Source organism: Helicoverpa zea, chromosome 5, assembly GCF_022581195.2.
Source record: "Helicoverpa zea isolate HzStark_Cry1AcR chromosome 5, ilHelZeax1.1, whole genome shotgun sequence".
Classification (NCBI taxonomy): Eukaryota; Metazoa; Arthropoda; class Insecta; order Lepidoptera; family Noctuidae; genus Helicoverpa; species Helicoverpa zea.
This window is the reverse complement of record NC_061456.1, coordinates 9,346,213-9,373,545: the sequence shown is the minus strand read 5'-3', so window position 1 is coordinate 9,373,545 and position 27,333 is coordinate 9,346,213. Positions and strand designations below refer to the sequence as shown.

The 27,333-nt window shown below is 38.7% G+C and overlaps 2 protein-coding genes across 6 annotated transcripts; one reads left to right on the top strand and one right to left on the bottom strand.

The window, feature by feature from the left end:
- Positions 1-123: 123 nt before the first annotated feature.
- Positions 124-26,428, top strand: LOC124630292 (probable tubulin polyglutamylase TTLL2). Of its 3 annotated transcripts, none has more exons than XM_047164117.1 (12): positions 124-2,288; positions 3,083-3,208; positions 3,735-3,838; positions 10,399-10,549; positions 11,009-11,171; positions 11,580-11,672; positions 12,429-12,634; positions 12,904-13,061; positions 23,506-23,719; positions 24,393-24,464; positions 25,356-25,550; positions 26,153-26,428. In XM_047164117.1, the coding sequence occupies exons 1-12, from the start codon at positions 2,208-2,210 to the stop codon at positions 26,345-26,347; spliced, it is 1,758 nt and encodes a 585-aa protein (XP_047020073.1). In that variant the 5' UTR covers positions 124-2,207; the 3' UTR covers positions 26,348-26,428. The 3 variants fall into 3 exon arrangements, with proteins under 3 accessions (XP_047020073.1, XP_047020072.1, XP_047020075.1); XM_047164116.1 differs by having other exon boundaries at positions 11,580-11,693; XM_047164119.1 differs by lacking the exon at positions 24,393-24,464 and having other exon boundaries at positions 11,580-11,693.
- Positions 14,790-20,178, bottom strand: LOC124630295. Of its 3 annotated transcripts, none has more exons than XR_006984412.1 (3): positions 20,158-20,178; positions 15,404-15,517; positions 14,790-14,906 (listed from the first exon to the last, which is right to left on the bottom strand). XR_006984412.1 is itself a non-coding variant. In XM_047164121.1 (3 exons), the coding sequence occupies exons 1-3, from the start codon at positions 20,109-20,111 to the stop codon at positions 14,893-14,895; spliced, it is 438 nt and encodes a 145-aa protein (XP_047020077.1). In that variant the 5' UTR covers positions 20,112-20,114; the 3' UTR covers positions 14,790-14,892. The 3 variants fall into 3 exon arrangements, 1 of the variants encoding a protein (XP_047020077.1); XR_006984411.1 differs by having other exon boundaries at positions 20,127-20,165; XM_047164121.1 differs by lacking the exon at positions 20,158-20,178 and adding an exon at positions 19,802-20,114.
- Positions 26,429-27,333: the final 905 nt, after the last annotated feature.

Sequence of the window (27,333 nt, the reverse complement as noted above, 5' to 3'; positions counted from 1 at the left end):
AAAAATGTTAAGAGATATCCTGATAAGATTTTCCGTGTATAATTTAGATGGTCAAGCTTAGTAACACGTATTTTACTTGACGTAAGTTATACTTAGGTAAATTCCCTTACATTGAGAGAGGCCTTCGTACAGCAGAGGACGTTTTTAGGCTGTGATTAACGGATGAGCTTAAACTTAGGTCACTGTTGTTAGTATTATATGTTGATATTGAGTCATTTTAAGACTGAAAGTTGAGCTCAAGTTAATTGAAGAAAGGCTAAGGCGAACGCAGAATTGAATATGCTCAATGTTCTCAAATTGGTATTGGTAATTCGATTTAACTAACTTTATAATATTAGTAGGGATCTAGACTAGTGATATCATGGTGGTGATAAATAGTACCTGCATACAAGAAGTAGGAAAAAGTCTGTGGCGGTACTACAACTTACAACACCGCCATCTACACATTCGGAGACGCAACAAGCATCAACTATCCTGCATCGTACATGCAGTGTTCGCGCGCATAGTGAACACAGATAGATCACCCCGACAACAACTGTCGGGCAGTAGCCCACCGGACAAAAACACCTATCCGGTCGGAGGATCCTCCCTTTACTGCGAGGTATGATGAGCTTTACCCTCTGCTCTCATACCTCCACAAGTCCTACACTCTTTTTTGAACTTTTTGGCAAATTGGTTCATTAGGTATATCAAATATTTACTTAATATTTTTTTAATGTTTTAAATTGGTTTTTATTTTTATAAATATTGTTTAAAAATGTAAATGGTATGTATTTGTAATATGATGAAATAAATAAGAAACCCAGACAATCCAGTTTTTTAATACTTAGGTAGTAAAACCGTAAAATGCTAAAATTAAAATAATCTAATTTTGGTAATGAAATAGTAAAAAAAAAATATTACATAATAAGCTTTGTCATTATATTCACACATTTTTTTGTCATACATTAGAATTTATTTGCAATTTACCGATAATTAAGGGATAAACGGTTTTAATTAACGCTTGTAATGTTTTATCGATAATGTCTATAAGCGGGAGTTTTACAGCACGCGAACCAAGTTACTTTAGAAAAGAATTTTTTTCACCGAATTGAAAAAAAATAGGGTTCTCTGTTTGACTCGTAGGTGTCTATGTCTGTGTCTGCGCAAATGCTTGTGCACTATAATATGTCCTGCGCAGTTGGCTTATACACGAGAACAGCCGCCGTAGCCGATAATTGGCTAAGAGGACATCATCATTAAAATCATGTCTATGTTTGTGCGCAATTGTCACACGTTTGGCTGTACTCATGCGGTTTTCAGCATAGTAGAAGTAGTCACACCTAGGCGTAATTGCTGAAGTCGGATTGATTTTTTTGCAAAAAAGTTTTTGCTTTAATTATACCCAGGTTACAATGAATGACAACTGACAACGGCATGTAGTTTTTTAAAAAGGTCACTTTATATTGTAACAGCATGTATCACGCGACCTGTTTGTAAATCTGGGTTACAGGAAGCGACAGGGATTTCAATTTAAAGTTTTATAAAATTTAATTACTAGACTGGGTTCGTAGTTGTTCTTTTGTGACGGTTATTAAATGTTTGCAATTATCTGTGTTTTGAACTTGCAAGTAGAAATAAATTACGAAGGCTAATGTACATGTTTCACATTGCATTGTTTTAAATAAAAAAATCTCATCATCATTACCAGTGATCAACCTAAATGACACAGCATGTATATCTATTTGAAATCGTAACCAAGTCGCTAGCAACCGAATAAAAATAAAACCCGTGTAGCATTCATCAAAAATGTTATTCAACTTTGCCGAACTTGTTCGGTTAAATATAAAAAGCGACGCGTCATTAGACTAACAAAATGCATTATCGTTGTTACGTTGCTTTTTACAGGAGGCTTGTGTCACGAAAGGGGAGTTAGAGTTATAAATCACTGGGGTCGGGCTCAACTTGCAACGTTACTCGGAGACAGTCTAGGGCGGGCGGCGGTGAGCACCGGTCGACCCGCGCGGACGAACGCTCGCGAACTAAACGTGTCGAACGATACGAACGATAACAGCGATTGCAATGATAAGCTGACATGCGATTCACGCGTCTAAATACACCAGTATATCCCATTCAAGAACATGTATCGCGAATCATAATATAAACTTAGAAAAAAAAACAGTGTTTTTTTTTTACTAAAAAGGCATGTTTTTAGCGCTGTGCTAAGAATGGACGGCAGCTTCGATGATGACGAACCTTTTATATTCCGACTCAATGATAGTGGATCGGGACCCGGCTTGCTGGTCAAGGTATAAAGTTTAATTGATGGGGCACGTGTAGTTAAATTGCATTTATGCTTTAGAATACGAGTTATAGTCATCATTATGTAGCAAATTGTTATTTTAATATAATTAGCAGTTTATTGTTAATACGAGGAAGTTTGTTTTACATAACGTTTATGTGTTATAGGCATCGATAAGTTGTAAATAAGAGTTGTCGTAAAGTACACAAAGAACGCGGCTGTTTGAGATTGCTTCCTCCTTGAATATAAACCTTCATGTATTGAAATGTAGATAACATAGCATGTAGTATAGCAGCTATATAATTAAACTATTACTTCATTGACACCGTTAGGTAACTGTTTACGTGTAAACTGGTTCGCAGTACACAATGTAGATGCATTTTCATATGAAATAATTGATTGTGTAAAGTCCAATTATTTATTATTGTTGTAAATGATACCACGTTGTTACTACCGTGTTAATATTGCCTATAATTATGACTGTAAATGTTTTTGACTTGCAAATAAAAAAAAAATGAATCAGTTTAAAACTGCACAGTGCACAGATAACTCGTTTTTGCTTTTCATTGGGCTTCTTACTGTAGATAAATTGTTGACCTTTACATACAATTTGAAATAGGAACTAGTTTTTTTTCTATATATTTGTACTCCTAAGAGGTCAAAGAGGATGGGCTTACTTACTTTATATTATTTTTATTACAATCTGCATAATTCTATTTACACTTATGTTTATACAAATAAAAATATCTTGCATATTGAACATTTCTTATGATACGTTATTATATTGTTTTAAATTCCTAGGTGTGTGCAGAGCGTGGTTGGCGCATGTACCCAGGTTACCACTCAGGTTTGGAGGAGAGGTGGAACCTGTGGTGGAAGACCAGCGCCTTCCCTGCAGCTAGCTACAAGACTTTGGGAGACTGGCAGGTTTGTGGCCAGCAGGGTTTTGCTAATATACTCGTTGATAGGATATGATATTTCGAAAAAAAAAATAATTGAAAAGAGAGCAGTGTCCTTCATTAGCCGACAATCCAAACTTATAAAGCTGAATAGTTTTCTTGTTTGTTCGAACGCGTCAATCTCAAGAACTACTTGAAAAAAAATTGGCTAATCTATTTATCGGGGAAAGCTATAGGCATTCGCTTATTCGCTTCGCTCGGGTGCACGGAGTAATTGACCCAGATTACTAGTTTTAAGAATTTTATCACAATTTGATCCCTCTATGTAACTTAAGAACTGTTACTTAACGAGTACTTAAGAACTGTTATGAAAAGTAATATTCAGTAGGTACTTCCTGATCTTTTGTTACTATAAAGACACGAAAATAGTATCACGATGACAAGTAAGAAATAACTAGTCTAGCCCTGAAATAAATGTGGTCGGTCGCTTCTTGTTTTTACTTTTAAATCCAGCCAGTAAATAAAGAAAGTTGAGATCTTATTTCTCATTTCAGTTCATGAACCACATTCCGAAAGGTGGATCGATATGCAGAAAAGACAATCTGTCACGTCTCCTGCGATGTATGAAGCGGATTTACGGAGCTGTATACGATTTCAGGTAAATGATACCCCTTTATTTTAAACTAATACATACTCTAAGTATACCTATTAAAGTTCAAATTAGGTTGTAGTTAACTAAGTCTTTTTAAAGCACCGCGCGCGACTTTGCGCTATAAATTTTAAATTGTCATTTAAACATGTAGATCTGGTGAATTGACGCACACTTTTCTAAGAAAACCTAATCTGTCTCATATGAGGAAATATTTTGAAGGTTCTATGTACTAGCAATGGCAAAAACCATATGAATACATCCTTAATAGTCATTATATTCAATCCATCCTTATGTACGGCTAGGTATGGTAAAATAATAATATTTTTTACGAAAAGAGAAATCCTACTAATATTATAAACGCGAAAGTTTGTATGTATGGATGTATGGATGTTTGTTACTCTTTCACGCAAAAACTACTGAATGGATTTTAATGAAACTTTACAATAATATAGCTTATACATCAGAATAACACATAGGCTACAATTTGTAAACATATTGTTCGAAATACTAAACCTGCGCAGACGAAGTCGCGGGCACCAGCTAGTCTTATATAATTTTTGCATATGTCTGTTTAAAATATAATCTAACTCAACTATAAATCGCCTTGCCTTATTACAATTAAAAATATAACCTTGTCCTACCTCTAAGAAAATCGACTACATTGTTGCTAACAACTAATTGAATTGACACAAAACGATTCCGGTTTTCCCATATCGCTTCAGCCTGATTACCTACCCCAACCTTGACCAGTGAAACTGATGCATCATGGTATTTACGTCAGTGTGGCACTACCGTAGCTTTGACGTATCGCCATGTTGACGTTTAAGTAGACGTCACGTGGGCACTCGCTGCCGTGGCCCGTGAACTTTGATGCACTTGTTAGAAGCTAGTGTATGAGGGCCGAGTAGTTTTGATACTTGTAGATTTTCTCGATATTTTAATTCTGTTTATTGGGGTCATTTAACTAGTGTGGTTTTGATAGATTTTGTCTTTTAAAACAATTTATTTTCCTGAAATATTACATAATGTATGTGTGTCGCCCTCATTGCAGGTATGCAAAACATTATGTTTAATTGACAATTATGATTACAAACTATTAAATCTTAACCATAATTTGTAGGTATATAATGTAAAATTTTCGGTTTTTATAAATGCTTACGTATTATAATATTATCGTATTTGAACATTGATCAAAAACAGGTCAGGATTTAACAATGGGTTATTACGTTTGCATATAATATATACTTTGCTCTTAATTGCCTAATTATTAAGTATAAGATGATTAACTGCAATTGTGTTCGGGTTATGACATTTATATGAATGGTATTAGGAACGCGATGAATGCAAATACATAGGTAGTTATTTTTTTTAATAGGTTGACGCTACGCTAAAATTGGTTTTAATTGAGTAATTATTATGCTACATAAAATGTAAATAAAACTTTTTGATATGTATGTGCATTTTTTAGTTTCAAGGTTTTAAATTTTTTGACATAATTTTATTAGGCAAATCTTAAAAGGATCTTTATCTTCTATAGATGAATTCCAAGAAAAACTGTAAGATTTTTATTGATTTTTTATTAATCCAGGAGAAATCCAAAGAATAATTTAAACGCAAATTTAAAGTGCTGACTAATAATACTAAAAACTTTACGTAATAATACGTTACATTTGCTATGAATAAAAATATCGAAAATAGATTTTTCTCCCCATTCCAACGTAAGCTATAAGTTTATGATACTGCCGGATATATTTTAGGGTATTTCCCTTTATAGGAATATTTGGAAGGCATAAGTTACGTGAAATTGGCAGGCTACTAATCTTCTTACCCCCGCGAATCCGGAAAAAATAAATAAGCTTTATGATAGTTTACGATACGTACAATATTTGAGTTTGTTCCCCGTGTAACCTGTTCGGTGTACTTATTGTAAAAAATAATCGGTTTGTAAATATTATGACTGATTTACTGATGTTTATGTATTGATATATGTCGATGCATATTTTTTTTTGTAGACTATAGCTCGTGTTAATGCATGTTACACATTCAATCGAGAATAAAATAATTATTTATTCAACGAGATCATTTTGTATATGAGTTATTGTTATGCGTACATTTATACCAATATAATACCTACAGAGGAAATATTTTTTGTTTGTAAGTAGGTACCGTAAAGGCTCCGAAACTACAGATTTGAATTGGAAAATTCTTTTACTGTTGGAAAGCTACATTCTTCCCGAGTGCTATAGGTATTTTATCCCGTTAGTAGTTCCCACGGGACGGGTGAAACCGCGGGAAGTAGGCTAGTCAAGAATAAATAAAATCATTGACTTAATGAGATCAATTTTATTTTATATGCGTACATGCTTCATAAAAAAGGTTTTCAACATAGATCGATTAGCAACCGATTAGCTTTATCGATAAAAACATATGCTTCTACGAGATAATATATTGACGTTTATGGTATGATTGCGTTACTTACAGCCGCATTACGATCCATTGCAATTAACATTTAAGCGAGTCTTACCAATTTCGTAAGCATTGAGGATGTATATAAACAGTAAAAAGGATTTTACCATTATTATGAGCAGTGCAATGAAAACTACAAAGTCCATAGAGCCAGTATGTAGGTATTAGATTTATAAGAGCTCTAAAACTTCATATTCTGCATTACTGACCAAACAATTTTACTATAAAATAGAATATTGAACAAACAATTATATTATTATGCGTAATATTTAAGAATAATTCTTTAAAATCTCGCGATCGTAAATACCTTCTCACCCACAAGATATTACTTAAGATTTTAATAACCCGTATATAACGTCATTTCTATAACTTCTAACGTCAATAAAAACAAATGATATTTAGCGTTATTCCACTGCCAAAAGATGTTATCATATAATATCAAGCATTGCGTGCTAGGAGAAGACGTGAAATATTATCATAATCCGATTTGATTGCCCATTATTTTGACTAGCTAATAGGCACAATTACGAATATTTAATATGAATTTAGGAGTTGAATTAACTTTAATCAAGGGTTTGGTTGCCAACCCGTTCATGGAAGAAAGTTGGCAGCATTAGCTTTTAATCAAAACATTTAAACGCTGCGTATTTTTAGAACCGTATAAAACGGTAAACAACGTTACCATGTTTTTGTTTCCATCACAAATGTATCGAAAACAAAGCTGAAATGTAAACCTCATTTCATTGCTCACGATATAATGAAAACAGTTTAATATCGGGTCATTTTTACAAATTTAAAGCAATAAAAACGGGTAAAAACCCATTTTTGTACACGCAGGTTTACCGAGCCGCACCGATGTTGTAAATTGTAATTTTATCCTGATGGGAATTAACGACTGGGGACCCGATTGTTTACAAAGATTAATAAAATTGATTTCAAATTGTCGTTAAATTCAGAAGCGATTATTTCCTCTTTGTCTTTATATTTTCGAGAACTTTTCTGCCATTAAAAATCAGGATAACAAATGCCCCCACAAAGATAATGTTTATAAGGCTACGTTTCGGGAAAATACTGCCCCTATAAAAAGATATTTATTTTTATAATGTACCATTTCAGGATAATGCCGCATTCTTATTCATCATAAAAAGTACATTTTGATAAAATTACCCGCATGCAATTTTGATTTATAGCTGAACGAATTCCCGTTTATTGTAGGAAAGAATTTGGACAAACTCAATGTTGTTTGGGAACTCATATGATGTAAGGAACGAAGAAATAAATTATCCAAGTCTATCCATCAATCATGAAAGTTACCTTCAATCATAGACTTAATAGGAGCAGATAGTTTTGGAACTTACAATTTTATAGGCACATGCGATTCCTAGTTGTTAGGACGATTTTGATGAAAGAAATATACTAGGTTTTTTACTTTGTTTAGTAGTTGAAAAGTCGTAACATTTCAAAAGCCCTTCTTTTTGAATCGTTTTAAAACATTTTTGATCTTGTACTTTCTATTTACTTATCGCTTACAGCAATGTTTGAAGACTATTTCATTCCTTAGGCATCTTTAATAAAACTGCACCGTTTTAATTCATAATCTAAATTTAGTCACGTCCAAATAAATGTTCAAATGAAACCTAAAACCGCATCTGCACATTACCTAATCTATGTGATCAGTGCGTACTCAGTACGTATATAAAAGTTGTCTGTATTGTCGTGCGGCGGGTCACGAGTCAATCGCTTCACGTCACCGGGTATTTGAATGAACCCACGCGTTGGATCGCGTGTCACACGGAATTATTTCGCATTACCTATTCTTACAGAGGTAAAAAAATACGAATTTGCTCTGAAATGTTTAGTGTGTGATTTAATGTGGAAAGTGCGTATCATAGGTGTTTGATATAGAATTGCAGTAGGTAACATACGCGCTTGCATAAAGTGACTTATCTGCTTTCTTTACATAATCATCTTCGATTTATATATTTTATAAATGGTCTATAAGTAGGTAAGCTCCACGTGGAAAGTTCGAATACATTTTTATGGTTATTTTTTACAGTGCAATTTCATGCAAGGACAATATTTATGCTGGATTCACTGCAGTTACCATAATTCCTAAGTATAGACTTGACATTCAACTTGACTCTGTATTCCTGTCAACTTGTAAGAAGCAGAAACTTAAAATTTATTGCATTAAGTTATGGTCACGCTAAATGCTTTTGCAATTAATTTATGGTTAAAACTGAAAGTAAATAGTTGTTTCAGTAAACTGAATGTAATTGGAAAAGACCTTCGGATTAATTCCTGCACGGGTAGCATCGGACACCTAAAGTTGCGAGAATGCCAAGTTTTCAAAGGTCGTATTAAAAATTCTCGCAATATGTAGGAAGGTGAAAGTTCACGGTAATGCCAAATTGTTGTTTTGAATATTAATGAACGTATTTTCAGCAATTACCCCCAAGTGGTACCGTCGAGATCGCGTGACGATTGCACGAAGAAAAAGGAATCAATGTCATAGTTTTGTTTTGGATATTAGTATTCAATGTTGGAACTACAGAACTGACGGGATCACCCCAAATATTTGTGTTTTCGTTCAAGGGGGCGCGAGAGAGGTAGAGAATGTAGTAAACATTAAATGGATGACGACAGCCTGGGGTAGTGAAAAAGTAATGTTGGCGTACGATGCAAACAAGTTGACATTCAAATAAATAAACCTGAATGTTAAGGCAACGAATTGGTCAACAATAATTCCATAACCGGCACGCGCATCTAAGGCGCCAAAAGGGGTCGGAGCGTCTGAGCGGGGCGAGGATAACAATACGCGCGCTAGCTTATAACTAAAAGTCGTAACCGACAAAATGGTTTTGTAATTTTATTATTTAGAAATGATAATTTGATAAAAATTCCTTCTAAATTTTTAAAGAGTATGTATATACTCAACTACTAAAAAAGTTAAGAGGCTTAAATCGGTCCCGTTTGCCCATAATATGTGAATCTCTTTTTAAAAAGAGGTATGTTTGATATATTTTTCTCTGTTATAAAAGTTACCTAATCATGTTTCTACGTCTAACAAAATAAGGTTTATATCATTAACTTTCAGGTAACCAAGTTGTATTTTGATCCGTTTTGTATTTACTGAGTAAAATTGAGATCCTTGGTGCCAAAAATTCCAATTCGTCCTCTTAACCGAATGTCCTCCAACTCAAAAATAGATGCTGCCTATTGAAATAAAAGTTCAATTTATGAGGTCATTTTCGATATTTAGGTGAACAGCAAATCGTCATAAATGTAAGATAAGTCATGAGAGACTGGAAATAAAAAACAAATTTTGTAGTAAAATTGTTTTTACGTCTGCAATTTATACTAGAAAAGCGTACATGTACATAATATTGCGTGCACAAAATCGAATCACTACGCCTGCATTTTGCGTAAAAAGAATACGATCGGGGTTTTACGATACGCGGGGTGTTGCCAACTTGTGAACATCCATATATTTACTTGTAACTTCTTATCGCCAATCAGTGCTGGCGAAATTTTACGGTCCTTAGCAGAAGTTACTATCGAGCAGCATATATATCGGTGACTTGGTGTTTATCTGCACGCCTCAAATTCACCAAAATTTTCTATGTATACCGGTAGTTATTTTTATATCTGCGATAGGGTTGTCCGCTATAAAATTGAGAATTTTATTTCATAACTCTAAGTTTATAAGCTTTTAACCAAACGAAATGGTTAAGATATTTTTGTAAGCTGAAGCTATATTCGGAGAAGTTATTTTTAGGCAATGGCAATTACTTTAAGAAGGTTTTCGTGTACTTTCTTTTTTACATTGATTCATTTTTTTCTTTGGAAATTGACAAGCAAGATAGCTTATGATTGTGGTTTGATTGCAACCAAGAAGTAAAACTTAGTCTTCTTCTTCTTCTAATGCGTGAGCTGCAAATTTAATTACCTAACAAGCCCTAGTGTCAGGGTTTTCTCAAATCCGCCTGACCGCCCCTGACGTGGAGTCGTTGACGACAATTGTGCTGTAATGATGGAACGTGATATGCGATTAGTACCTAATCAGACATGTTCTAAGACCATTTCTCCATATTTTACAGTCCGCCGTGCTACCACCTACCCCTGGAGTACGCGAAGCTGGTGTCGGAATGTTCTCGACTGCGGCGCGACGAGAATGGTGCTGGGGCCAACGTGGTGTGGATACACAAGCCCGTCGCCCAGAGCCAGGGGAGAGGGATCTTTTTGTTCAGAGTATGTAGCCTTACAGTAATTCCTGAGTAATAAATAAATAAACAATACATAGAACTTTTACAGATTACTAACATGGTATCTTTACGGGCAGGCTATAGAGTCTGAAAACCAGTCTTACCCAAAAGTATGGGATTGCCTGAATAACAAACAGAGTTGAGGAGGACAGATAGGCAATCGCTCTTTATAAAACTGGACCTCAACTGTCGCCGTTTATGTCGGAACAGATTGTATCGGAGTTTTGGCCTGTCTTTTTATTTTAATTATTAAGTATTGGATAGGCCACAAGAGTCACTCTGTATTCCAAAGTCTGTAGTGCGATAACTTATTCATCGTGAATGTCCTCTGCCTAAGAAGAGGATTGCTGGATTCTTGCTTTCTAAAACTAACCCGTTATCAACTCTGCAGTATAGGATCCAAAGCCCTTGGGTCCACTGAAAATCCATCTTGACATGGTTCCAGAGCCTCTGCGAGATGAACTGCGGCACATCGGCCGTTGTGCAACGGTACATCGAGCGGCCGCTGCTGATCGCCGGCTACAAGTTCGACCTGCGCCTGTATGTGTGCGTGCCGGGGTACCGCCCTCTCACTGCCTACATGTATGCTGAGGGACTCGCGAGATTCGGTAAGTACATTTTTTTCCTTCAAGTCTCTTTTTGGTCTAGGCACCACTACCTACCCATACCCACGTATCGCTATCAGAATCAATTCTTCTTAAATACACTGATGATGGCCGTGCTGGTTTATGTGTTCCTCGTAGGTCTGACACTCTACGATTTCTACAACAATAAAAACAAACATCAGAACCATGGAAAAAGCATGAGAACCTCCTCCTCTTTGGAAAGTCGGTTACTTTACCTCTTAACTTCAGAGGTAGAATGCCATACAAAGCCTACGTATTTATGACCTGTCACTTCGTCTTTTTCTGTAAATGATTTGTAAAGGGCGGGCGTTTAGGAGATCATAGCCCAATTTGAATAAATTATTTTGATTTTCTGAATTTTACACAAACCTTTCTTTCAAACCCTTACAGGAACAGACAAGTACACCCTGTCGGACATCCACAACCCGTACCGCCACCTGACGAACTCCTCCCTCAACAAGAGCGGCCCGAGATACGCTGAATGTAAGGACCGAATCGGTAGTGGTGAGTGTTGACACGTTACTAAAGACGCCCGGTACCTGACACCGGCCGTCTTGACACGTGAACGGTGTGATGCTTTTAAGAAGTTATCAGTGTTGCTGTTGTATGTATTGAAGTTTTTTTTAGCTGTGTGTATAACCACTGAGCATGCCAGCTTTGATTTGCCACATCAAGAACAAAAAAACAAAATTCAACGGACTACTGCTACTGTCGACCAAATTTAATAATTTATATTCTAACCACTCTTACAGTGGTTGAAAGTTTTGTAATTTTAACCTTTATACCTTTAATAGTTCTGTACTTCTGAAGTATGCACTCTGTCAACGCACTCCTAATTCTTTTTCTTCCTTATTTAGTATTTTACTTACTAGAAAATGAACATAGATAAAAACATACGTAGACAATACAGTTTATGAGAGTGATGCAGATGAGTTTTTTTATTGCACATTCTTCATATTTGATAGAGCATGACTATTACCCAGTAAGCTTACTTAGTTTGATGTAGTTGATTACTTTTTATAAATAAGTTTAATGAAGCTTTTGTAAATATATTAGCTTTCGATGGAATTTATATTTTATCGTATCTTATCCGTTGTATCGTAGTTGTGAATTTTAAAAGCATTCCATTTTCAAAAGCGTTCCCACATTTCTAACGTTCTTCACACATAAAGATCATCTTTAGCTGAACTGTGAGAGTGCGGACCCAATATTTCATAAGGCCCGTTTCTAACATTGCAGGGTGCAAGTGGACACTGACGCAAGTTCGGAAGGCGCTGATTGGTCGCTGGGGTGCAGCTGAATGGGTGGTGTGGCAACGTATTCGGGCTCTGGTGACGCTGACTTTGCTGGCTCAGGCTGCTGGTACTCCGCCGGCGAGGAACTGCTTCGAGTTCTACGGATTTGATGTCCTGCTTGATGATTGTTTGAAGCCTTGGCTGTTGGAGGTGATCTTTTCTAAGCGAGATTTTTTTTTTATACAATTGATTTCTAAAACTAAAATTATCATTTCTCATTGCCCTAAATGGACGTCCACCATGAAAAAGGTGGACAGACGATTTTATAAAGGAAGATGCTGGATGCAGGTCGCCTCCAACAGGTATCTTTGGAGATCTAAGGGGGAAGCCTCTGTTCAGCAGTGGACGTCCTATGGCTAAAATGATGGTGATGATTGCCCTAAATTACCACTTCTTTAAGGATTATTCCATGATTTCAGGTGAATCTATCTCCAGCACTGGCATCTGACTGCGAGGCAGACGTGATGGTGAAGCAGCCGATGTTGCACGAGCTGTTTGATCTGCTGGGACTGCCCATGAAGCATACGGGACTGGCCAAGCTGAAGGCTCCTCCGCCACCAACGCCAACTATCAATAGGTGACTTATTTATTTATTTATTTATTTAATTTACATGGGAAACCTACAGCTAAAGAAAATTAACTTAGAACAGTATGGTAAACGGACAGCCAATTACAGGTCTCCACGTATAGATATAGACAGATATATACAAACAGATCTGTGAACAACATTATATAAGAAGAGTACTGCCAACAAGAAAGGAAATATAATAATAACAAAATCAAAATATTACAGTTTGCATTAATGAAAAAAGTTAAGGCTTAGACACTTTCTGGCCGAGGACACGCTTGTCGTAAATGGATCAAAATCATGCTGTTTACATATGTTATTGAAGCTTCTACTTGCACGCACAATGAATGAATTCTGCCTATAATTCGACGAAGTAAGTGGTACACACAACGGTGGATTAAATCGTTTCAATTTACTTGGGACATTAAAATAGAATTTAGATAGAATATCGGGGCAGTTAATGTTGTTATTAAAAGTCTTCAGTAGAAATACGCAGTCAGAAATCTCCCGACGAATGCTTAGAGGCAGTATATGATATTTTTTACATAGTTTAAGGTAATTTTCTGACTTGTAGGGTATTTTTTGGTGAAAACATAGGTATTTTATAAATCTCTTTTGAATGCTTTCAATTCGATCAATATATTTATGATACCGTGGGTTCCAAACCTCGGATGCGTACTCCAAGTGACTTCTAACAAAAGTGCAGTATAGGATTTTTAATGTTTTGGCTTGTGTGAAGCACTTGGACAGACGCATTATGAAACCTAGAGATTTGGATGCTTTAGCGACTATTTTGCCAACATGTTCTTCAAAGCTAAGTTTGGAGTCATGGTGAACCCCAAGATCACGGATGCAATGGGATCTAGGTAGTGGTTGATCATCAAGAGTGTACGCTGAAGCAATGGTTGAGTGCTTACGCGAATATGTAATGACCGAGCATTTCGCAGGGTTGAATCAAGCTTGCTTCTCCAACAATATTCTTCTAGGCATCTTAGATCATTCTGAAGTGCTATCACGTCCATAGGAGATGATATTGTGGCATAGATCTTCATGTCATCGGCGAAACACAGTAACTTGGATGAACTCAGGCAAGCGTCGATGTCGTTTATATAAATTATAAATAGTAAAGGCCCGAGCAAGGACCCTTGGGGGACGCCACTAGGTATAGGAACCCAGCTAGACATATAATTATTCAACACAACAGCTTCAACGGCGGATCCAGGGGGTAGGTCACAAGGTCATGACCCCCCCCTGGGCCAGGTTCAGGACCTAAGGGGACCAATAATTGAAATGGTTAAACACGATGTTTTCAGTTTTTGTTATAAGTATAAGATAATTTTTATTCCGAGTGAATAGGTAGATACCTACATAGTTACAGGTAGAGTAGTTTTGCTGAAGAATTCGTGCTCGCAACGCTCACTCTCTATTCTTTATTTACTCTTTATCCGTACCCAAAAGGAGGAAACGGGATCCTGTTACTAAGAATCCGCTGTCCGGGTTGTCTACATTACATGCTGTATCTCATGCAGGGCCGTCTTAACCTATGGTGCAGGGTGTGCGAATAACCCGGGCGCCTCGGTCTCAGGGGCGCCGCGGGACGCCCCACCACCAGGAAATTTCGAAGAAATTACACCCGTTCGATAAGGAAGTTCCACATTGTATCATGATACTGACAAAAAAGTCTATTCTATTTTCTATTTTTGTTTCTGGCAATCAATGCCGTCGAAGTCGACGTCGACGATTCTGCCACTGACAAGTGATATGAGAAGCAAGTAGGTACGATAACAATTAAAAAAAACTGAAAGGAGAAAACTTTGCACTTATTGTAGAACTTGTTGCGTTAGTAGGACGGCACTGAAACAAACACATAAATAAACTTGATATATTGTTAGTACATAGAAGTATAAAACAAAAAATATATATACACAGAAATAAAAAATAAAAATACCACAACCACATAGACAGTGGCCTAAATTGACCAAAGTCTACAATTTAATGTTATTTTGGAGGATAAAGATCAATAGGATATGGATCAGTTCTGGAGAGGAAAATGTTAAAAGGGAAGGGAAGTTGATTGGTACAGGAATCTTTAATTTAATGAGGCGGTTATAGGTCGAAGGATGAGGAGTTTATAGGGCAGCTGAAAAATATGTGCTCCAAGCTACCTTCATCCAATCCACACTCACAGAGAGACGAGTCCTGTACACGAATTTTGCGCAGAAAAACAGGTGTGCAGCAATGTCCTAAACGAATTCTGCTAAAAACCGATATCACGTGCTTAGGGAACTTTTTAAAATGGTAATACCAGGGCTTACTTTGAATTAAGGGTTGTATATTTAAAAAGTATTTACCCTTTTTACTGCTGGAAACGTTCCAATACTCTTGCCATGCAGTCTCAAGATGCGCTTTTGGAAGGTTCAGCAGGTCATACCCTTGAAGGGAGAAGTGCGCAGGATCGGCTGTAACTGATGTGCAAGCATCTTTAGCCAGGGCGTCGGCGTCCACACATTCGTTACCCTTGATACCGCAGTGGCTAGGTATCCATACTAAATGGACCTCTTTTTGTTGGATGCTACAAGATAATAGGGATTTTTTAATGCTAAGGATTATTGGGCTTTGGAGTTTACTTTTAAAAGGATTTTGGGAAAGGGCTTGTAGGCAGCTCAAGGAATCTGAAAAGATAACCCCTGAGCTGATATCGTGGGATTCAATGAACAGGCAAGCTTCCAATAATGCCACACACTCGCCTGTAAATACAGAGGACTCCTTCGGACATTTAAATTTTAAAATAATTTTAGAATTTTGATAGTAAACCGCAGCACCTGTGTTACTGCTTGATGTTAATTTGGAAGCATCAGTAAAAAACCTCTGAAACCCAAGCCATCGTTCTTCCACCACCGCATTGAAGGCAGAATTAGCCGAAGGGGACTTTTTGGAAATACCGACATTATAATATATTTTGGGAGTAAAACAGAGGACTTCATAAGAAAAGTTAAAGAGAGGTAATCTGGGGTATTGGGATATGGGGCAATTCAAATTTTGCAAATGGCGAAACGTTTTCAAGATGAGTGGTATTTCTTTGTGTTCCCAGTACTTGGAAGATCTGCATAGAGAATCTAACTCTTTAAGTTTAGGGATGAGGGGATGGAAACTTTTGGGATACACTCGGCATAGAAATCGGGAAGCTAGATATTGCCTCCTCAGGGCTAAAGGAGGTTCGGCGCATTCTACCTGCAAGGCGTTGACGGGAGAGGATTTCATGCAACCTGAGATGATTCGAAGGCATTGAGACTGGAGCCTATCTAATACTGCCAGAGCACCCCTGTTGCAAGGGATCAATACAAATGAGCCATAATCTAAAATGCTGCGGACTAACGCGTTGTATATCAATTTCATGGTGTAAGGGTGAGCCCCCCACCATACACCAGAAAGGACTTTTAATATCGATATGACCCTTTCGCACCTTTTCACCAGGTAAGTTAAGTGCTCAGTACCAGTCAATTTAGAATCAAGGCAGACCCCTAAAAATTTAGCCTTCTTAGCAACAGGGACGCCCTGACCTTGGATTTTTATAGAGACCTGAGGGATCAGACGTTTCCGAGAGAAGATTACAACCGAGCTTTTTGGAGCAGATAGTGTTAGACCACGATCTAGAAGCCACTGGTGCAGAGAGTCCAGAGAAAGGCAGAGTGATGAAGCAGCGTCCACAATTGAAGCATTGGTTACATAGAGCGCCAGATCGTCGGCGTATTGCAAAATGCAGCAGTCTCTGTTTAAACAGGAACCAATGTCAATTGTGTACAGGTTGTACAGTAATGGGCTAAGTACAGAGCCTTGGAGAAGACCCTTCCATACGTATCTTTCCTCAAATACCTCACCCTGCGCCCTCAGCGCCAACGACCGCGACATAAGAAGTCCGCATATGGCTTGTATCATCTTGACCGGGAGACTCAGCTCTTGCAGTTTCTGCCTGAGAATGGGAAGAAGGACACTGTCATATGCGGAGGAAATATCTAGGAAGGCGGCTACAACCGATTCATTTTTGGAAAAGGCTGTACGAACATCAGTAACTAATGTTGCCACGCTGTCCATTGTGCCAAGACCCTTCCTAAAGCCAAATTGATGGCTCGGCAGTAAGTCTCTAGATTCGACCAACCACTCAAGTCTATTTTTAATCAGATGTTCAAATAATTTGACCAAGACCGAGGACAATGCAATTGGTCTAAGGCCATTCGGATCATCAACATTTTTGCCGGGTTTCAGAAGAGGAATAATGATTTGAATTTTCCATTGATCAGGAACCCAACCAGAAGAGTAACAGTAATTTATAATGTTTAGAAAGTATGATTTTGCGTTTGAACTAGCATGAACGATAAATGAATACGGTACGCCATCAATGCCCGGGGCAGAGTCCCGAACATGACGAAGCACCGCATTCAATTCATCCATTGTAAATGGTTCGTCCAGAGGGTCATCCACTACACCCACAGGCGGGTGATCAAATTCTGTAGGCAAAGGGACGTAGGCTGGAGCAATTTTATTAAAAAAAGATTCAGCGGTTTGTCTAGTAATGGGGGAGGATATTGATGGAGAGCACCCACGTCTGAAGCGGTTTATGCTCTTCCATACTGCGGACACTGGAGTGGAGGGAGAAAGAGAGGTGCAGAACTTAACCCAACCACGACGTTTCTTCTTACGAAGAAGCCGTTGGGATCGGGCATAGACTCGTCTGTACTGTAGTAAGTTTTCGTTGTTCATCGCTCCATTGTACCGTTTTTCGGCTTCTTTACGTTCTCGAATCGTGGCTGTGCAATCTGGATCCCACCACGGAGGTGATGGAATTATACTTTTGGCACTGTTACGCAGGGGGAATGTGGAATCAGCACTGGAGGTTATAGCTGACACGAATGCCTCATAACAGCTCTTAGCATGGTGGTGACCAGAAGAATGAGGGAAAGCAGAAGTTAAATTTGGAAGAAGACTAATTTTCTCCTCCAATAGAGAAGCAAACCCTGACCAATCCGGTTTAGATAGGTTGTACTTCAGAAGTGGAGGAGAACTTTTCTCTAGATAAGTTTTATTTAATAAAGTAACAACAATGGGGTAGTGGTCGCTACCATGCGTAAGAGCAGTACATTCCCAATGGAACGATGCCGCCAACTCTACAGAACAGAATGTGAGATCTACACAACTCTTTTGTTGCCCAGGAAGGGATCTACGGGTAGGACAACCATCATTTAAGATGCACAGGTTTAGTCATCGAGGATTTCTACTAAACCTTCCCCAAACGCATCACAACGGTTGGAGCCCCACCTAAAGTGGTGGCAGTTGAAATCTCCCATAACTAACATAGGCCCATCTACATTATTAAACACGTTTCTTAGTGAGGCTAAAAAATTTTGACGGGGGTGGGAGATATAAATAGACATTACTGTTATGCCCTCGAATTTAGCTGCAACAATGTTCAACTCACCATCCAGAACCGGAAGGGAGAGGGTCGAGAGTGGTACTCTATTGTTAATGAGGAGAGCCGACCCTCCATATCCATCAGACCTATCACATCTCAAAATATTAAAGTGTGGCATGCGAAAGCTAAGGCTCGGGGTAAGCCAAGTCTCAGCGATGGAACAAGCCAAGGGCTTGTATTTATTGAGAAGGAATATGAGGTCATGCTTCTTATGAAACACGCTCCTCACATTCCACTGTAGGAATACCTGGCGAGGCGCCATTCTTAATATTTAGTAGGAGAGTAACAAGTTGATGGGCGACGTTGGACGGTATTTCAGAATTATTTGAAAGAATAGTTGTAAGTACTTTACTAAGAATTTCAATAATAGGAGATAAATGATTGGAACCAGCGAAGGGGTTATTTAGGGCGCAGCCATTAGGCTGTGAAGGTGGAGGAGAATTTATAATGTTCTGATGAGCAACTTTGTCGTAAGAAGGTGAGAGGGGTGCGTGGGTCTTCGGCTTTAAGAAAACTGTTTTGCGGTATGACTGAGATGATGATTTTGCAGCATTTGCATAATTGCGAGAAACAGGTGGGATTGTTTTGCTGACCTCAGCATATGAAAGTGATTTCTCAGCCATGATATTCTTTATAGCTTTCTGTCTACCAAGCTCCGGGCATGACTTGCTATTCGCATAGTGATTACCAGAGCATAGTACACAGAAGGCCTCGCCCTCAGAAATGTTGCAACCATCACCAGGGTGATCGTGGCCACATTTACTGCAGCGTGGTTTCGAGCGACATATAGACTCCACGTGACCGAACCGGCAGCACTTGCGGCACTGGATGGTGGGGTAGACATATTGGGAAACTGGAAGAGAAGTATAACAACAGTATATCCTAGTTGGTAGGACTTGGCCATCAAAAGTAATGACACAAGTTTCGGTAGGCTTAAATTCAGCTATACCATCTCTAAAGATTTTCCTGCTAATACGACGAACCTTAAGAATTTGTCCACATCCAGAGGGCACAGTGAGGTAATTCATTGCTTCTTCTTCTGTGAGGTCGGTAGGCACACCAGTAACCACACCCATGCGGGTTATGTTAAATGTGGGAATCATGGCAACATAACTATTTTTGGAAAGAATTCCATTTATTAGAAATGAATTAGCATCCTGAGGGGATGAAAATTCGACAGAAACTCTGTTCCTACCTACTTTCTTGACGCCATCACGAACTATGTTACCAATTCTGTTGTTCACCAAGAACATGCCAAAAGTTACAGGGTGTAATGTGGTACCTGCATTAGGCTGGGACTCCAAGCGTGAGACATGTACGATGAACGGAGCTTTATCGGTGGCAGAGTACCTATTGCGACCTATTTGGTTTCTCTGCTGCTTAGACGGAATGTGATTCGGCGCATTGTTTTCATCTCCAGAACGTTTCCTACCGTTCTGGTGAGATGAGGATTGGGAATCGGAATGGGACGGAATTTGGGAATCCGCGATGCTGCAAACAACATCTGCGAATTGGGAAAGTGGATAGTTAGGGGATGGCGGCGCAAGAGGGATGTCAGGCGGATCAGGGTCAGGCGGTTTATTGCGGTCCATATTAGTAAGACTTACTTAAATTGGCGGAAAAAAAACGTTCACACACAGAAACACACACAAGGACAACACACAAAAACAAAAACAAGTCACAAAAAGGCACTAAATCACTCAAAATAAACAAAAATTCTAGGCACACGTGCTAACCAGAAACACTCTGTGGCGAGAATCCCGACAAAAAAGTCGCCTTCGCTTTGTTGGATCGATCATTTTGATTATTTTTAACTTTTAACATCCTCCAACTAAGTGAAAAAATTCTAGCTCGCTACGCTCGCGAGTAAATGACTATGTCTGTACTGTATTTCTGATTATTTATTATTTTTAATGACGCACCGAATCAACGAACACAAATGGCACTCTCTCTAATCACGGTTCCTTTTTATTTGTACGTAATTCCCAGTCTGATTTGTGAGTCTTCAAACAAATAATTCAAAAAAGTTCGCGCTCGCTGCGCTCGCGGCTACTTGTTGCTTTACAATGTATTTAATCAGGTGCTTTTGTGTCGTACGTTCAAAAAATTTCGCGCTCGCTTCGCTCGCGCAATATCATATATACCTTGCTTTGATAACTTCATAAGTCAAATATAACAAAAAAAAATATTAATGGAGTCCTCAAAAACAAAACAGTTTGCGCTTCCGACTGCTTGTTACTTTACAGCGCTTTTTAAAACTTATGAACTTTTTGTGTCCCAAAATTAAAAAAAATTGCGCGCTCGCTTCGCTCGCGCTCATCGTCGCGCCATAACGTAGTCCTGTCTCGACTTTCATAACTTAAATCTGGCCAACAGTTTGAGCCTACAATGATTCGGAAACATTTTTATAAGTCCTTTACCTACCAAAAAAGTGACTTTCGTTCGAACGTTCTTATTTATATTCCTTTTGATTTTGAGTAGTACATATTGTATGTACTACTCAAAATCTTTCAATAGATACATAAGTGGCGCTTGGGTGATGATTGCACCGAGGCGCTACATGAGCTAGAGACGGCCCTGATCTCATGAACCCTTACCATTACCCTTACTTAAGACAATTGAAGTTTTCACAGAAAATGTTTTACTGTTGCTGCAATAAAAAAAACGTACGCGCCCTTTTCTACGTACACAATACTTTTCAAACGTTTAGTCTTCAACCTGAAAAAATTCTCACGCTTGCTATGATCGCACTTTCTTGTATTTGTGCTGTCTATTTGTTATACAGCAAGAAAGCGTTTTCATCTACTTTTAGTCCTCGAACTGAAAAAAAATTTTCGCGCTCGCTTCGCTCGCGCTTTTTCAATTTCACGTCTGTGATTCTGTCCAAGAAATCGCGTTCGCTCAGCTCGGACCATTTTCTACATAAAAACACTTTTTTAACCTTAGTCCTCGACCTGAACAAAAATTTTCGCGCTCGCTTCGCTCGCGCTTTTTTGTTTGGCACGTGTGTGTAGTATAAATACGAGAAATTGCGATCACTCTGCTCGGGCCATTTTCTACATGAAAACACTTTTCTTCACATTCGTAAAAATTTCGAGCTCGCTACGATCGCGCTTATTGTATTTATACTACTACTTTTAATATTAACAGATCTATACGCTACAATATAATATTTTTTGTGACTTGACCACGACTTTGTGACCCCCCCCTGGTGCCGAAGCTGGATCCGCCCTTGAACAGCTTGAGATCTTTCCTCGACATAAGAAGAAAACCATCTAAGTAAGTCTCCGCGTATTCCCATACCCTGAAGCTTCGATAAAAGTATATTGTGATCGATTCGGTCAAAAGCCTTACTATAATCAGTATAGACGACATCGACCTGCTTACCCTTATCCATAGCATCAGTGATATAATCATTAAGTAGGATTAAGTTAGTAACGGTGGACCTTCCTTTTAAAAAGCCATGTAGGAAAGGACTGAAAGAATTTTTTAGAGCAGAATAGACTTGATTATAAATAATCCTTTCGAAGACTTTGGCAATTATACATAGCTTCGAAATCGGCCTGTAGTTAACAATGTCCGTTTTTACTCCTTTTTTGTGCACAGGCGTTATAAACGCCGTTTTCCATAGTTTAGGAACAATACACACATCCAAGGATTTCCTAAAGAGAATTGAAATAGGTAGGGCAATCGCAGGTGCACATCTTACTAAAAGTTTGGATGAGATATTATCCGGACCAGGAGCTTTGGTTGTATCTAACCTGCGGAGCAAGTTAGTGATTTCGTCAACATTTACCTGGATTTTACAAATATCTGATGATAAGTTAGAGGATTCGGTGAAAATAGGGAGAGCGGACGTTGGTCTTCTGTTATAACTGGCATCGAGAAAAGTGGATTGAAAATACGTAGAGAATGCTTCGCATATAGCTTCACCGGAGCGTAGAGTTACATTATTAAAGTTTAAAGTACTAGGGATAGCATTCGTTTTAAAACGTTTCTTTGCAAAGGTCCAGAAATATTTAGGATTATTTTTAATAGATTTTTCCGTAAGATCCAAATACTTTTCATAACACTCAGCTTCAAGTAATTTAACTCGTTCACGAAGAAATTTAAATTCTGTTTCATCAGCTTTATTACCATATTTTTTGAATTTTTTAAAGTGCTTATATTTCTCTTTTATTGTTCTGATAAGTGACGAGTTATACCAAGTTGAGTAAGTTTGATTACGAAATACCTTCTGCGGAATATATTTTGTTTGTAAATTAAAAATAAATTTATTAAAAAATTTCACCGAGTCATCAGTTGAACGCGACGAGAACTCGAGTTCCCAGTCCGTCATAGAAACTTCACTGCTGATGGAGTCATAGTCACCCTTATCAAATAAATATTGGGTCCGCGGTGCACACTCTAATAGGGGTGTTACGACGAAATCAACATTAACCAGTAGTGCCGGGTGGTAGGCATCGATAGGAACCAATGAACTAGAACACTCAGCAACATCGACCCTTTGGTTTGATAGGACTAGATCCAGAATTTTACCAAACTTATTTAGGACGGTATTATATTGACCAAAATCGAGCGTACACAGTTCGTCGTTTAACAAAAGTTCATCATGACTATTAGGATTTAACGGGACTAGCGATAGATTTTCGGAAGGGACCCAGTTTATTCCGCTCATATTAAAATCGCCAAGAACGAGAAAGGTATCTGAAGTGTTACTAATAACAATTCGATTTAAATTTGAAAGGAAATCATATATTTTTGGAATTTATATATTCAAGGCTGTTCTACTATTTGCTCAACAAAGGGTATCTTAAAAGTCAACGGCCAGTTCAGATCTTTTTCATCCTCGTTTTATCATCTGAATACATTTTTACGATAGACTCCTTCGCATTGGTTGCACAATAATGACTGATTAGCTAGTATGGAAAATCTACAATGAAGATGTAATGAACACTTCAATTAAAAATTTGTTACACATAACAGTTGCAGTTCTGAGGAGGAGGGCGGTGGCGGGCGCGGACGCTCGAAGTCGGCGGCCCGTCGCGGCTCGCGCGTGCGTCGGCGGCGCGCGATGGCGCTGCACTGCGTCACGCTGTCCGCGCCCGGCGCGCAGGCCACTGCGCTCGCGCCCACCGCGCCCAACGCCGCAGGAACAGCGAGCGAAAAGGAAAAAGAGCCCGCTGAAAAGATAGAAAAGGTTAATTTTATCTCCTTGTTCCTCCTGCCCTGTTCCCAATTTTATTTGGGGTCGGCGCAATATTCCGCTTCCATTCTTCCCTGTCACTCGTACACTGGACATACTGCAAATTGATTTGGCTTAGTTTTTACTCCCGGCCGCCTGTCTGACGTCAACCCTCCTTGGGAATGTTATCCTTGGTAGTTATGTGTCCCTCCAGCTGGGGATTGACCAAAAAATAAAAAAAGGTTAATTTTATATTTTTAAGAAATTCTGTTCATCAACATCATCTTCTTATCGCAATTTATTTGGCGTCGGTGCAGCATGTTTTACCCTTCCATACTTTTCTGTCTGCTGTCATCTCACAAGTAACGTTCTTTCTGGCCATGTTGTTTCACACAATCCATCGTTTCTTTGTTCGTCCTCTTCCACTTTATCCATCCATTCATGCTCATCATAAGAAATGCTATTATGAAATAAAAAATGGTATAAATGGATTACTAGATAAACAATCCAAATAAATAAATGCTTCATTGAGGATTATAATTATTCGCTTTTAGCGCAAAGTTGGATGAGATTTTAAAGGCGATGTGTTTATCGGAATTTTGGCATAACACTATAATAACATTTTTTTATTCTAAATTCCAAATTAATACATTTTATTTTTATATTGGCTTGATGGTGATATATGCAGGAGACAACAGAGAAAGCCAAGGAGTTTCACAGTGGACGATACAAAACAGATTCCAGCGAGGCTGATGCGCAGGTAATATGCATGGGTAACCAGATGCTTGCGAACAGTGTAAAATTGTGTAGAAAGGACAAACACGGAGAAATGAAAAAAAAAATATGAAGAGCTGAGTAGAAACGTTATGTATAGCCAGTCAATACTATCATAAAACATTTTGTCCTCTCGGTCTAACTTTTCCGTGGTGCATAAGGTTACTTGCTAGATAGCTGCAAAACCATTTTCTTTATTATACGCGGTGCATGACACCATGCGATGCAAATGTTGCGTTTTAACAAAAGATAACATCCAATGCCAATTGAATAAAATAAAAACAATTTCTTCGATATACAACTATTCGATTCAATTAGCATAAAAAGCGAATTTCGTGATGTTTGTATTTTTCAAGATCTCGCGTTGTTTTTTCAGTGCTGAAGGTTGTGCCCTTGACAAAATATGAATACAAGGATGAATATATAATTATTTCGTGAACCATCGAAGGCCTAAAATAGAACAGTTCGATTGAGTAGAAAAATGCCTTCCGTGACTCCATCGCTTAGGTACTAAATGGTACTGAATTGGTACAAGACTTTGAATTGAGTTCGTTATATCTAGACATTGTCGTTTAATTGAGATGTCTGCTGCCATAATTTTTATAGTTATAGTTCCGGCATTGAAAGACGAACCGACACGTGTAGTCTATATTGGTACTTGCTATTGCTCGAAGTATTGATCCTTCCGCGTGCTTGTAGTAAATTAGGCAGGTAGGTCAAGATTTTCGTCATATTAAAAAAAAAATCATACTGATTGTAGATAGATTACAGCCTGAATTTTGTATGCAATCAAAGACTAACCGTGCAGAACCGCAGTCACTCTCAGCTTATGAAAATACAACTATAGTAATGTTTTTGTTTATCATCATTTTTTTAGTCGACATCGAACGTGCCCGTAACGACGGCGGAGAGCGTGGACGAGTCGTGGCGCGGCGGGTACTCCACGGCCGCGTCTCGGCGCCGCGTCATGTCGGCGTGCCAGTGGGGGAATGGCGTCTGTTGGAACAGGGCGATAGGCCGCGTGGGACATTGGGTCAGGATATACCCGCACTCACTGCCGAAAGATGACGAGGTAATTTTATTATATTATATTGTTTCGAAGAACGTAGCACGCCGCACGTGTGGCACGTTAAACTGTAGGTCCCGGCTGTCATTGAACATTCTTGGCGGTCGTTCCGGGTAGTCAGAAGCCAGTAAGTCTGACACCAGTCTAATCAAGGGGTATTTGGTTGCCCGAATAACTGGGTTAAGGAGGCCATATCTGGCCCTATCGGGCAGTCGCTCCTTATAAAGCACTGGTACTCAGCTACATTCGGTTAGATTGGAAGCCGACCCCAACACAATTGGGAAAAAGGCTCGGAGGATAGATGGACTGTTTCGAAGAAATTAGCCTCAACTTTTGAGTTCAATTTAAGTATATACAGAAAATAAGGTTTCATAGAATCTTCACGGCTTAGTTTGAAATCGTATTCAACGAAATTATTCCTTTGATATAAAACTCGTCCTGAGTTTGCTTCCAAATCTGCCCTTTCACTGTTCATTTAGTATGGCAAAGAAAGGAAAAAAAATGGTCGCATAACATAGTTACTATTTGTGAAAATAAAAACTACTAAACCAAAGGGAAAGGCAATTAATTGGTATGCCAGTTGCTCTAGCGTTTCATTTTCTTCACAGTTGCCAGTAGAAGATGTCCGCGACAGCGTGGCCCAAGTGTCGAAGTTCTTGCGGGCCGCTCGCGAGGTGAACCGGGAGTTCGGCAAGGACAACTCGGGGCCCCGAGACGCGGCCCGGGACGCCGTCTTCGAGGAGGCACTCCGAAAGAAGCTAGACTTCGGGCCCCACTTCCAAGTGTGGCTGCCCCCCTTTTAATGTGTTCATATTTTAAGCCATAACTTATGTGTAAGGCAAATTCCTTAGATAGTACAATAAATGCTTACTAAGTATACATTATTTGATTGTCTTTTTGCATCATCAACATTTCTTTCGGGTATGGGGTCCCCGGGATGAGGACTATTGAGGTCAGATAAGCAATGTCCATTTCCAGTCGCTCCATGTAAAACACTGGTACTCAGTAGTATATAGTTAGACTGGAAACTGACCCTAACATAGTTCGGGGAAAGGTTCAGGCCTTTGTACTCTCCCTATATAATCCCTTATGTACTCTCCCTTATGTACTCCCCTTATGTATTCTCCCTTTTAATCCCTTATGTACTCTCCCTTATGTACTACAATTATGTACTACAATTATGTACTCTCACTTTTAATCCCTTATGTACCCTCCCTTTTGTACCCTCCCTATGTACTCTCCCTTATGTGCTCCCCTTATGTACTACCCTTATGTACTCCCCTTATGTACTCCCCTTATGTACTCCCCTTATGTACTCTCCCTTATGTACTCTCCCTTATGTACCCTCCCTATGTACTCTCCCTTATGTACTCCCCTTATGTACTACCCTTATGTACTCTCCCTTATGTACTCCCCTTATGTACTCTCCCTTATGTACTACCCTTATGTATTCTCCCTCTTAATCCCTTATGTACTCTGCCTTATGTACTACAAATATGTACTCTCCCTTATGTACTACCCTTATGTACTCTCCCTTCGTAATCCCTTATGTACCCTCCCTTTTGTACCCTCCCTATATACTCTCCCTTATGTACTCTCCCTTTTGTACCCTCCCTATGTACTCTCCCTTTTGTACTACCCTTATGTACTCCCCTTATATACTACCCTTATGTACTCTCCCTTATGTACTACCCTTATGTACTCTCCCTTATGTACTCTCCCTTTGTAATCCCTTATGTACCCTCCCTTTTGTACCCTCCCTATGTACTCTCTCTTATGTACTCCCCTT

What these genes read in the sequence shown, in the direction of transcription:
- LOC124630292 (XM_047164116.1), top strand. Translation starts at nt 2,208, where the DNA reads ATGGACGGCAGCTTCGATGATGACGAACCTTTTATATTCCGACTCAAT. An exon ending in GAGGGATCTTTTTGTTCAGA is followed by an intron (nt 10,550 to 11,008) that starts GTATGTAGCCTT and finishes ACATGGTTCCAG; the next exon opens with AGCCTCTGCGAGATGAACTG. An exon ending in CCAGCGAGGCTGATGCGCAG is followed by an intron (nt 24,465 to 25,355) that starts GTAATATGCATG and finishes TCATTTTTTTAG; the next exon opens with TCGACATCGAACGTGCCCGT.
- LOC124630295 (XM_047164121.1), bottom strand. Translation starts at nt 20,111, where the DNA reads ATGGACCGCAATAAACCGCCTGACCCTGATCCGCCTGACATCCCTCTT. An exon ending in GGAGTCCCAGCCTAATGCAG is followed by an intron (nt 15,518 to 19,801) that starts GTACCACATTAC and finishes CTTGCACATCAG; the next exon opens with TTACAGCCGATCCTGCGCAC.